The 12,391-nt window shown below is 49.1% G+C and overlaps 1 protein-coding gene across 2 annotated transcripts in view; it reads right to left on the bottom strand.

Annotated features, from left to right (window-relative positions):
* The window catches only part of VPS35L (VPS35 endosomal protein sorting factor like), a 141,194-nt gene that overhangs the window by 1,083 nt on the left and 127,720 nt on the right, over positions 1-12,391 (bottom strand). For both annotated transcript variants that reach the window (XM_070460954.1, XM_070460955.1), the window contains 2 exons: positions 6,631-6,749; positions 117-263 (listed from right to left, as the gene is read on the bottom strand). In XM_070460954.1, the coding sequence (XP_070317055.1) occupies positions 117-263; positions 6,631-6,749 (266 nt within the window). The remainder of the gene's footprint in view (positions 1-116; positions 264-6,630; positions 6,750-12,391) is intronic.

The following is a 12,391-nucleotide window of genomic DNA, read 5'->3' as shown; positions in this document are numbered from 1 at the left end:
GGGAAGGCGGGGGCTGCGCCGAGACCGCCCGTGCCGGGCCAGCGGGCTTGCGTCACTGGCCGGGACAGCCGTGCCCGCTGGCTGCTGAGGGCCGCCCGCCCCGCCCCGCACCTCACCATGGTTCTGGTGTCCACACAGCCGTGCCTCTGTGCCAGGTGCCACAGGCTGACGGACAGCTGGTTGAGCCTGTTGTTGCGCAGGTCCCCGTGGGCCAAGATGCTGTTAAAGAACGAAAGGCCCAAAGAGCTCTGGCGCTTTAAGGCCTGAAAAGGAAAAAAGAGGTTACTCTCTGGCACTGGGCTGACTCGTCCCAGCATTGACGCTGCCTGGGGTGCCAAGGCCAGCTCTGCCATGGATCTTCTGGAGGGCGAGCTGCTTAACCTCCTGCTTCATCTGTAGGAGAATTAAGGTAACACCAGCTCACAGGGTAAGTGAGACTAAAACGAGATGCTGTGTGGGGCCTTACTCATGGAGTGCAAGCAGAAGGCAGTGATGTTCTCATGAGACTCGGTGCTCAGCGGGATAATGACACAGGCCAGCAGAGACCAGCCTTCTTGCTTTAATGCCAGTACCGGAGGTGAAATGGTCTCTCACAGACGTGTCCTCAAGCCACTAAAGTTCCTGTCATTATTCCTACTCTCTGGCTGCCAGGAATAAAGACAAGAGACCTCAGCTCCCCATGAACACTTACAGGAACAGGCAAGAATACTAGAGTGGGTTGCCATTCCTTTTCCCAGGGGGTTTTCCCGACCCAGGGATCAAACCTGGGTCTCCAGCACTGCGGGCAGAGTCTTTACTGAGTCAACAGGGAAGGCCACAAGAACCACTGGATATGCTTAACCAGATCCTTCCCCTCTTGCTCAATGATCTGATGTGAGAGGTACTCCAACAAGGAGAGTCTAGCCAAACTGTCAGAGGAGACCAAGCCTGAACCCCGGCTTTAAATAGTAAAGGAAAAAGGGAAACTAAATCTCCAAAACACAGCAGGCCCAGGACAAAGGATGCCAGCTCCCAAAGGTAAACAGAGGCACCTGGGAAGGCCCAAGTCAGAAGGTGGGCCTGAGCAAGGACCAGGTCAGATCACAGGTCTGTGTGGGCCCCTGAGAGCTGACGCCCGGGCCTTTGCTGGGTGCTCTTGGCAAACATCAGTGCTGTCAGGAGCCTTGAGGGTCTGCTTTGCACACTGTAGGGTACAGGGCCCTGCACTGTGCCAGGCATGAGCTCTGTGCTTTACACAACTTACTTCATCTTTACAACAACTCTTTGGAGGTAGGCAGAATTCTAAAGCTGTCCTCCAGGATCCCACCCCCTGGTTATTCAAACAGTAATCTAGGTGCTACTGTGAAAAGACTTTGCAGGTGTAATTAAGGTTATGGACCTTAGGGAGATAATCCTGGATTATCTGGGTGAGCCCAGTCTAATCATTAGAGCCCTAAAAAGCAGAGACATTTCTCAGGCTGAAGTCAGAGACAAGTTAGCAGAAGAGGAAAGCAGAGGAAAGGTGCTGCAGAAAGGGAGACTAAAGAGATTCGAAGCTTGAGAGGGACATGACCCACCACTGCTGGCCTTTAGGAGAACTGAGGTGGCCAACTCTAATGAGCTGGGAAGTAGATTCTTCCCAGTGCCTCCTGGTTAGAGCCCAGCCAGTCAACACCTGATGTCGGCCTTGGGAAACCAGGAGCACAGAAACTGGCCCAGCCAACACTGACTTCTGACCTCCCAAACTGTGAGATAATAAACGGGGGTTTAAAGTTTGGGGTGACTCAAAGCCATAACAGGAAACCACTACATTTCCATTTTGCTGATGAGGTCAGAACTTCTGGAACTTCCTCAAGGACCGCAGCTAGCAAATGCAGAGTGACGCTCTGAGCTCCAGTTGTCCAGTTCTGAGCCTGTGCAATTCACACCCAACCCAGATTATAAGATGTTCCCCAAGACCCATGGCTAGCATCATATTATGGATCCAAAGAGCTTCCCAGGTGGTGCACTGGTAAAGAATCCACCTGTCAATGCAGGAGATACAACAGATGCAGGCTTGATCCCTGGGGCAGGAAGGAAGATCCCCTGAAGAAGGGAATGGCAACACACTCCAGTAGTCTTGCCTGGAAAATTCCATGGACAGAGGAGCCTGGTGGGCTATAGTCTACAGGGTTGCAAAGAGTCGACTGGACTGCACACAGCACAGATCAGGGATCAAACTCTGAAGAGGCCAAGAAATTTGCCCAGTGCAGCTACAGATTTATCCAGGGAAGTAGGGATGGTCTGAGGTGGTTTAGAACAACACATATTTTTCCTGCTTTCTTCAAACAACCTATTAACTGTCCATCCTTCCATGCGTGGAGCCTACAGAGCCGCAGACTCCATGTTAACTGCTGAGCCAACTTAGTCATCCCCTCCTGAAATTCTCCCAGCCAAGAACTTCAAATCTAGTAGAGAAAAAAGCAAGACAGTAAAACTGCCCAGGAGCAGGTAAGAATGCAGTTGGGTAAGGGTGTCATGTGAAAGTGAAGAGACTCAAGCCCCCCAAAATTGAGCCTGCCCTGGCAACAGCCAGGACCAGGTGACCATCACAGCAGCAGCTGACCCAACTGAACAACACTGCCGTCAAGGGGAGGGGTCGTGCTGCCGGGTCCCCACCTTGCAGGTGTGGAGGGAAGGCGGCAACCACCTGGCCAGCAGATCACTAACTGGCTGGCCACTGCCTACTGTGGGCTCCTTTGTTTAATCAGACAATGAGCTTGCCCCTGCCGGGAACCGGGCAGAGATCATCCAGTGGGTTCCAGCCTATCCTGCTCTCCCTTTAAACTGGAGATGCCTGGAAACGAGGGCCCTGACTTCTACTCAGGTCCAGAGGACCAACCTCATAGAAAGAGCTCAAATAAGATTCTTCTGAGAGGTGCCTTTTAATTACATTTCCTGGAAGCAGGGCAGAGTTTTATAAAGTCAAACAAGGAAAACAGTATCTCACTGGCTTTTTCTCTGTTCTGTATCTTCTCAAGCATTTTACCCTACAAGCCCAGTTTGCATGTATTTTAAATGAAAACATTAAAAATGAAATCATTAGAGAAGGGTCTGGGAATGAGCAGGCAGGCTGCCCGACGTGCAAAGAGACCCAGGAAACTGTGAACACGGGAGAGAATCAAACCCAGGCCTCAAGCCCGTCCTATCTCCACAGAGCTTTTCAATAGAAAGGGGCTGCTTTTGATTCTTTGCCTAGGGGAACTGTCACTTCCAGGAAGTTGTAAGGGTCTGGCATGGTTCCCAGCTTCACCACACCCAAACAAACAGCTTCGTGAAGCGCGTGACTAGAGAGGGTTGGCTCCTTCACGTGCGGGTGGAGGGCAGTTTGGAGGCAGGGCTGACACCAGTCAGTGCTGAGAGGTGAGACACTCAGCTCGGGCGCCAGCGCAGGGCTTTCACGGCACCGAGCTAGGCTCCCCCGATGCAGAGAGAGCCCAGAGCTCTCCTGCTCCAGGCTCTAGAAGCCTCTGCCCCCCCAGGGCTGCCTGTGCCAAATCTCACAGCACATTGTTAAAATGAAGGATAACATGTTCCATCTTAGCTTGGTCCACCCATGTTTTTCCCAATAAATGTGCATATATGGACAGACACTTTCAGTGAGCATCCCTGGTATTTATATGAGTTGAAATGTCCTTCGGAAACATTCCAGCCCTGCTGTTCCTTCAGAAGTATTTCAGCTGTTATCACCATCAATGCCTCCTCCCCCAAGAGAAAAAGAGACAAGTTAAAATAGTTGCAGGTTATATGGCTCTGGGCTCATTTTTATTGTGAGCCTGGAGGTCCTAGACTGTGGTCGTTTATGCTGTCAGCAGCCACCTCTGATTAGATCCAGCCTGTGGCATCAGAGTGAAGAAAGGCATTTTCAATTAAATACACAGCCCTGCTCCGGCAGGAAGCAAGAGCCAGAGCCCGTGTTTGCAGGGATCAGGAAGGTGCTAAGGATCCTTCAGAGCAGGGGAGCAGAAGGGACGTTATCAGTGTGGTCAGTGCAGACAGAAGGTGAAGAGCTCCCCTTTCTTCTGCAGGGTGGTGAGGGCTCGCTCGGAAAGCCGCCAACTACAGAGACCAAGTTGACACCCATTCAAAAAAGGCCTTCTGGTTGGAGGAGGGGAGTTACCTCTTCTAACGAGGGTTCCAATGCTGCTCCCCCCACTGACAGCCAACGCCCTCCATGCATGAATTCCCCCAGAGTTCTGCAGCCCTGCACCCCATGGGTCCCAGGTCAGTGGGACCCACCTACAGCCCTCCCACCCCTGAAGAGGGCACGAGGAGGCAGTCGGGGCCTCCAGGGTGGCAGTGCTTCTGGTTTTCCATCTGCTCTCTGGACTGCTAACCTTAAGGCTGGCCCTTTACCCTGTGCCCCTGACCTTGGTAGTGGCCACTGGGGAATGGAGTCTGGAAAATGCTCCACTCTTTCTCGGACCTGCTTAAATACGCTGGAGAGAATAAGAACCCAGGACATATAAGTATGTTGTGTGTGTGTGCATTCACAGTTACAAAATATTCTTGTGGCTTTGTGTTGGGGTGGGGAAGGGCAGGAAGGGCAATGGTGGCATGCTATACAGTCCTAGACGTGAATAAGAAATAAATTAAAAATCCAGTTTGATCTTATTTTGTCTTCAAAGGATTTGGTGGATGGGGGTACAGAAGCAAATCCTAGGAAAGTGAGACTCCAGGTTGGAAAAAAGGGAGCTGGGGAAGTGTGTGGAAGGAAGGGGAGGGCTGGGAACCAAGCAGTCTGAAATCTGTCCTGGATCTGGGAAAGGGAACTGGAGTGGGGTGGGGGTGAGTGGCAGTGAGAGAAAATAGGAATCTGCTAGGGTGGGATCAGGAACGAGGTGTCAGGTTGTCTCCTGCTAGATGGGATTTTAAAAAACTGAAATGCTCAGAGATGCAAGCAGACAGCTTAGAATGACAAAGAACAAGATTTGGGGTTGGAAGGGGGTATGGCAGGGAGAACACAGAAGCAGAAAGTCTGGCAACAACTGTCCCGGGGAAGGACACAGGGAAAGGTCAGGCACTGGCTTTGACCTAAAGTGAAGTGGAAGTGTTTGTTAGTCGCTCAGTTGTGTCTGACTCTTCGCGACCCCAGGTTCCTCTGTCCGTGGAATTCTCCAGGCAAGAATACAGGAGTGGGTTGCCATTCCCTTCTTCAGGGAATCTTCTCAATCCAGGGATCGAACCCAGGTTTCCTGCATTGCAGGCAGATTCTTTACCATCTGAGCTACCCTGCCAACCTCCCCACCTTGATTACACAACAGTTATCAGTCTTAATGTCTGAACAACCATCCCCACCAAGCCTAAGACAGGGCTTCTGGGATCCATCTGTCACCCACATGTTTGAGCTGAAGTTGCAAAAATGGAATACTGGAGAAGGATACCAGGTAGTTATTTAGACTGTAGGATAACTTGGAAATTATTTTTAAATTAATCAACCATCTATCTATATGGAAAATATGGAAAAAACCACTCTGAAAAGGCAACAGTTGGTAAAAGAACATATTCAGGGATCAGAGCATGGGTTCTAGAAGACTGTCTTGGCCACACTGCATAGCTGCCACTCTAGGATTCAGTTTCTCTAAAGTATAAAGGGATAATAGCTGTCCCCACTCACTGGACTGTCATGAGAATCAGTTGAAACAATGCATACAAAGCTCTCCACACTACACTTATTACAAGAGAGGCTGGAATGGGAATCCCCTGGTGGTCCAATGGTTAGGACTCCAAGCTTTCACTGTCAAGGGCGTGGGTTCAATCCCTGGTTGGGGAACTAGCAAGCCACGATGTGCAGCCAAGGCAGAGAAAACACAACAGAAAAGCTAGGAAAGCACAGCCTGCTGCCGTGGCTGGGTGACACCACATGCCACTTTCCACTTCCATAAGCGGAAAGGCCTTACTGAGGAAGGCAGTGCAGTGGTAAGGATTCAGGCTTGGGGGTTGGGCCAGGAACCCTGTTCTGTCACAACCAGAGGAAACCGGGGGCTCTGGAAACCTCTCTGATCCTCAGTTTTCTTTCCTGTTGAAGGAGAATAAACATAGCACCCACATCATAAGCCTGTTGAGAGTGTCTAAAGAGCTAAGGTGTGCAAGTACAGGCTATTATCACCCAGCATGCTCAGACTGGGCACCCGCTGCATGCCAGGTTTCAGGGGAGGATGCTGAGGTGAGGGACAGAGGGATCCCAGGACCCCGTCTCCAGCACAGGCAGGTCTCCAGGGCCTGGCCACATGGAGCTTACATTCTGGCGGGGGCAGCAGGTGACTAACAAGTGAACACACACACACAATGTTTCAAAGCACGCCCAAGCATCACAGGGACACACACAGAGATTCAGAGGGATGCAGGAGGGCGTGGCTGCTTGAGACGGGGGTCAGGGAAGGCCACTCTGAGGACGTACTTGAGTTGTGACTAGAATGATGAGTGGGGTGGTCAGGGGAACCCCGGGTTGGGAGGCACAGTGCAGGCAGAGAAAGTGGCAGCAACAAAGGCCCCGGGGCCCCCGATGAACAGTCTTCACACAAGCACATTACTCTCAGGACAAAACAGTGTCCAAGCACCCTGGGAACCTGTGATTTGGGCGCCAGGGGCAGGGGGTCAGTGGGCACCTACTTCATCCTTGGCCAAGGTTTTCAGGTGCTCCAGGATCTGAGTCATCACCGTCTCGCACAGCTTGTTGTTTTCAGCCAGAAACTTGGCGTCTCCCCCATAGAGGCTGTCGTTGGAGTCGACTGATGGAAGAAACGAGAGCTGTGAGACATTCCCAAGGCCAGGGAGAGGCAGCCGTGTAGCACCAGTATCAGCACATGGCAGGAACGCACGGGAGAGCAAATGGAAATGGCCAGCATCTCCTGCTGACTTGGGCCCTTGGGAATCAGAGAGAAAATACCTGGCCTTCCGGATGACTGAGCCAGACAGCAGGAGCATGGAAGTCTACCTGTCCCCTCTGGCCTGGCATGGAGGGGACATCAAGCACTGCAGTGACCATCAGAATGGCTGTCAACACTAAGCACTGTGTGCCAGGCACTGGGCTCAGGACTTCGCAGGCATTACTGCAGGGTCCTCATAACTAGCATGGGCAAGAGATAACGGATGGGCACATGGAGGCTCAGAGCCCACCCTGGCCAGGATTCCAAAGGGGGGGGCTCCTTTCAAGCTAAGCACCGCCCCCAGCCCCCGTCCTGTCACTCCTCCTCAAAACTAACTCCGCAGGGTGGCATGGAAGGTTCTCTTATGTCTTCCTGCAAACCCGAATCTTCTCACCAAAGTCCTCTCTCTCCTTGGGCACCTCCCGTGACAGCTGCTGTCTATAGAAAGACCAGACGCAAGAACAGCCTGAGTTTGACCTCCCTCTCCCTCTTTCCTGTTGACCTTTACACAAAGCATGACCTCTGGGTCAGAAAGGAGAGAGAGACTCCACAGGGTGCTCTTTCACAGTTGTTTTGTTTTTTTTTTTCATTTAATGATTCTTGGAGCTATTTCCGAATCAGCACAAATGGATGTCACAACAAACTGTGGAAAACTCTTCAAGAGATGGGAATACCAGACCACCTGACCTGCCTCCTGAGAAATCTGTACGCAGGTCAAGAACCAACAGTTAGAACTGGAGATGGAACAACAGGTTCCAAATCGGGAAAAGAGTATGTCAAGGCTATATATTGTCACCCTGTTTATTTAACTTATATGCAGAGTACATCATGCAAAATGTCAGGATGGATGAAGCACAAGTTGGAATCAAGACTGCCGGGAGAAATAACAATAACCTCAGATATGCAGGTGACACCACCCTTATGGCAGAAAGCAAAGAACTAAAGAGCCTCTTGAAAGTCAAAGAGGAGAGTGAAAAAGTTGGCTTAAAACTCAACATTCAGAAAATTAAGATCATGGCATCCAGTCCTATCACTTCATGGCAAAAAGAAGGGGAAACAATAGAAACAGTGAGAGACTTTATTTTGGGGGGCTCCAAAATCACTGCAAATGGTGACTACAGCCATGAAATTAAAAGATGCTTGCTCTTTGGAAGAAAAGCTATGACCAACCTAGACAGCATATTAAAAAGCAGAGACATTACTTTGCCAACAAAGGTCTGTCCAGTCAAAGCTATGGTTTTTCCAGTAGTCATGTGTGGATGTGAGAGGTGGACTATAAAGAAAGCTGAGCACTGAAGAATTGATGCTTCTGAACTGTGGTGTTGGAGAAGACTCTTGAGAGTCCCCTAGGCAGCAAGGAGATCCAACAAGTCAATCCTACAGGAAATCAGTCCTGAATATTCATTGGAAGGACTGATGCTGAAGCTGAAACTCCAATACTTTGGCCACCTGATGTGAAGAACCAACTCACTGGAAAAGACCCTGATGCTGGGAAAGATTGAAGGTAGGGGGAGAAGGGGACAGAGGATGAGATGGTTGGATGGCATCACCAACGTGATGGACATGAGTTTGAGTGGGCTCCGGGAGTTGGTGACACACAGGGAAGCCTGGCATGCTGCAGTCCATGGGGTCGCAAAGAGTCGGACATGAGTGAGCAACTGAACTGAACTAATAAATGGATGTGATGTTTTGCTTGTACCACCTCAGCAGGAGTTCATCGTGTGATCAACCAGACATGTTTGGTTGGTCTCTCCTACAGACACTTCATTTGTTCTCCTTCCTTTCTTTTGTGGTGGGGGTAGGGGTGGGGGTGGGGCCCAGGCTGCTGCAAAGTCTTACCATCTGTAATGAAACCACAACCTCTGCCTTGCAGAGTCAATTCTTTCCCCCCAAGCCTTCTTCTTGCCAGATAGTCTTTTAACAGCTCTCACCCCAATCCCCAAATGTATGTGGCTGAGCAAAGTTATTTCCTCCTCGTGTGTACAAGTGCTGGTGCTTAGTACATGGAGCACCCTTGGTGCTATGTAGCCAAGGACAGGGAAAGTGCAGTGGCAGCTTTTAGATGTTTCTGATCCATGTGTACATGCCTGCCAAGTTGCTTCAGTCATGTCTGACTCTTTGTAACTGTCTGCAAGGCTCCTCTGTCCATGGGATTTCCCAGGCAAGAATACTAGAGTGGGTTGCCATGCCCTCCTCCAGGGGATCTTCCAGACCCAGGGATCGAACCTGTGTCTCCTGCAATTCTTTACTGACTGAGCCACTGGGGGAAGCTCCATCCATTCTGATCTGATGGAGGCCTAAAATCTGGGCCACCATGCCAGGCGCAGGGACATCTGACAAAGGAGAGCCATGAAGTGCCTGGGTGGGGAGGGCTGTGTGTGGCTGTGCTTACATGGCCATGTACACACAGTGCTAATCCAGTTCATGGTTTACAGATGTTTTCAATAAACTGGTTCAGCTTAGCTCATCTGGCGGAATGCACTCTGCTGTGTTCTTCTCAGCCAGACTCATCACTGGCCCTGTCAAAGGGCCCAGTGAGAAAGATCCTGTCTCAGAGGCGTTTACAAATCCAAAGGGATGAAACATATGTGATCACAGTAAAGCCCACGAGGTTGTGTGATGCAAATAAGAGGTGACATAGGGCACTCTGTTTAGTTTGCAGATGGGTGAGGCTGGGAATAAGAGCCACAGTGGACAGTCCCATCATGGTCAAAGTCACCAGCTGTCGACAGGACAGGGTCTGCACAGAACTCTTCCCTGGACTGCTGATAACGGGCTACAGAACCAGGGGATCACGTTCAACAGGCACTGGCCATGAAGAGAAGAAAAGTCAAGGTACAATGTGCAGGGGTGGCTTCTAAACTTTTCAAAAAGTGACCCCTATTAGGGTCACTTACAGGAAAATTGGCAAATACATTAATAGGCAATGTATCAGATATACATCTAAATGGCCTATAATTTTATGGAAAAAAGTTTGATTTCACTAGAAATCAAAGAACAGAAAACTAACACCACAGAAGAACTTTAAAAAAAAAATCACCTATCAGATTAATAAAGGTGAGAAAGAATACCCGGCTTTGATGTAGGCCTGGGGAAGCTACTGGTGGGAATAGCATAGTTTTAGAAATCAGTAAGAAAAGCCTTAAGAAATATCTAGTCCTACTTCACATCTATTAGCATTGCTATTATTTAAAAACAACAACCACCACAAAAAGGAAGATACGAAGTGCTGATGAAGGCGTGGAGAAACCAGAAGCCTCGTACACTGCTGGTGGGGATGTAAAATGGTACAGCTGCTGTGGAAAAGCTCAGTGGTTCCTCAAAAAATTAAATGAACTGCCCAGGATCCGGCAACTCAAAGGAATGATCAAAGGATATGCTCAAAGGAATTGAAAGCAGAGACTCAAACACATACTTGTACATCAATGTTCATAGCAGCCTTATTCACAGGAGCCAAAAGGTGGAAACCCAAGTATCCACAGATGGATGATGGGTAAGCAAAATGTGGTTTATCCGTACAATGGAATATTATCCAATCATAAGAAGGAATGAAATTCTAATACATATCACAATATGGATAAACTCTGAAAGCATTATGGTAAGGGAAATGTACCAGACAAAAAAGGACATCTACTGTATGACTCCACTTGTATGAAGTACCTAGAAGAGGCAAATTCATAAAGATAGGAAGTAGAACAGAGATCACCAGAGGCTGGGGGAGGGGGAGGTGAGCAGTTATTGTTCACTGGGTACAGAGTTGTTTGGGGAGATGAAAAAATTCTGAAAATGGATAATGGTGATGGTTGCACAACACTGCAAACATGCTTAATAAAATGGAATTATCCATTTAAAAATAGTCAAAATGGTAAACTTGATGTTATATATATTTTACTCCAAAAAAAAAAAAAAAATCTTAGAAAAAGGCCAGCTCTTTGACTTGGGAAAACCCAGTCTAAGAAAATAATCCCACAGGTGCACAAAGATGCACATATGTGATAGTCATTGTCACCTTACAGAGAACAATGCTCATTATATGTTTAATGTATGTTCATCATAAATGTGTAAAAAGGTGAGAAGAGAAGCAGTGGAAATGTATACCAAGAGTTTTGACTCAATGCTCTGTGGTATTAGCATTAAATAAAATATTATGAAGATGATAAAAGTATATGATCTATAGTTGTTAACTACCATGTACTACACTGCACTATACTATTGCTACTACTACTTAAAGATATTTATAATATACTATCAATAAAGTGAGAAAACAGTATACATAGTGGAGCTCCATATATATCACACAGACATATAAAGCCATGTATTTCCCAATTTATAACTTCTAAGAACCAATTTTTTCAATTAAAAACAACTATATTTCATTATTTTATATATTTCCTGTAACCTGTCTTGGATTTTGGGGGGAATGGGACAGGTATACAGTAATTAACTAATTGGTAAAGTAACTTCAGAGATGCTTCATGTACATTTCTGGTTGCTACTTTAAGAATAATAACTCCTTTTATCCCCAGATCCTTACTTGAACGTCCAGGCTGCAGAACGGTGGGGTAACAGGACACTGAACAGCTGCCTCGCTCACCCCGCATCACTTGATGCCATCCTGCCCTGCTGTGAAGCTCTCGCTTGCCCTTCTCCACACTCCCACATACACAGACATATATGCCATTTCTTTGGCTGAACCTTTGGTAAGCAGGCTGCAGACATATTGCCTGCAAATAAGGAAAACAGCTGGTCCTTTCCCCCCACTTCTCTGTCCGCGTGAAACCTCCACTCCGGCTCTGCCCTGCCCACTGGTGGGGACTGTCCTGGGCCGGCTGCTGGCTCCGCAGCTGTCACTGTAACACGGGTTGGTAGTGAACTGCCCTGGGCTGCAGGCAACCAACCGTCCTAGGATTTCAGAGTCAGCTCTGGCTGCTGTGTCTCAACGGTCCATGATGTGGAAGATGGCAGTTATTCTTGTAAGAAGAGAAAGAATTTGATTCAGCCATTCACCACCGTCAGATTTTGCGGGATGGCAAGACTGCAGCTGGTGAAGGAATCTCTCACACCTGCTGCTGAGGACTAGGATAGTTCCTGGCCTAAACTCCCCGTCTTCACTCAGAGCTGGAACCTACTCTCGTTCAGGTTAGCCCAGCAGCAGTGGAGAAGACAGAAGGCCTGGGATTGCCTGTGGCCACCCACCCAAGCTGCAGGCACCCCGCCCAGAGGGGCCAGAGGCGTGCTCGGAGCAAGCCGCTCACACACACAGAGCACGGGCTGGGCGAGAACCCGCTCTGCGCCAGGTTCCAGGAGCTGGAGACCTGGTGGGGGCGGTGGGCCAACCCGGCCCTGCCCTCACACAGCACACAGCCCATAACGAGGTGCAGATGAGCAAATGGACGGTCACCACCAGATGCACTGCAGGTCTGGAGACAGCAACCCTGGGGGCCCCAGATCCTAAAATCCAGGCTTGGGATGGAATTACAGAATCAGTGAGATCTAGGCTGAGC

Source organism: Odocoileus virginianus, chromosome 33 (genome assembly GCF_023699985.2).
Source record: "Odocoileus virginianus isolate 20LAN1187 ecotype Illinois chromosome 33, Ovbor_1.2, whole genome shotgun sequence".
NCBI classification, from domain to species: Eukaryota; Metazoa; Chordata; class Mammalia; order Artiodactyla; family Cervidae; genus Odocoileus; species Odocoileus virginianus.
The sequence above is the reverse complement of the archived record's forward strand: the minus strand, read 5'-3'. Positions and strand labels throughout refer to the sequence as shown.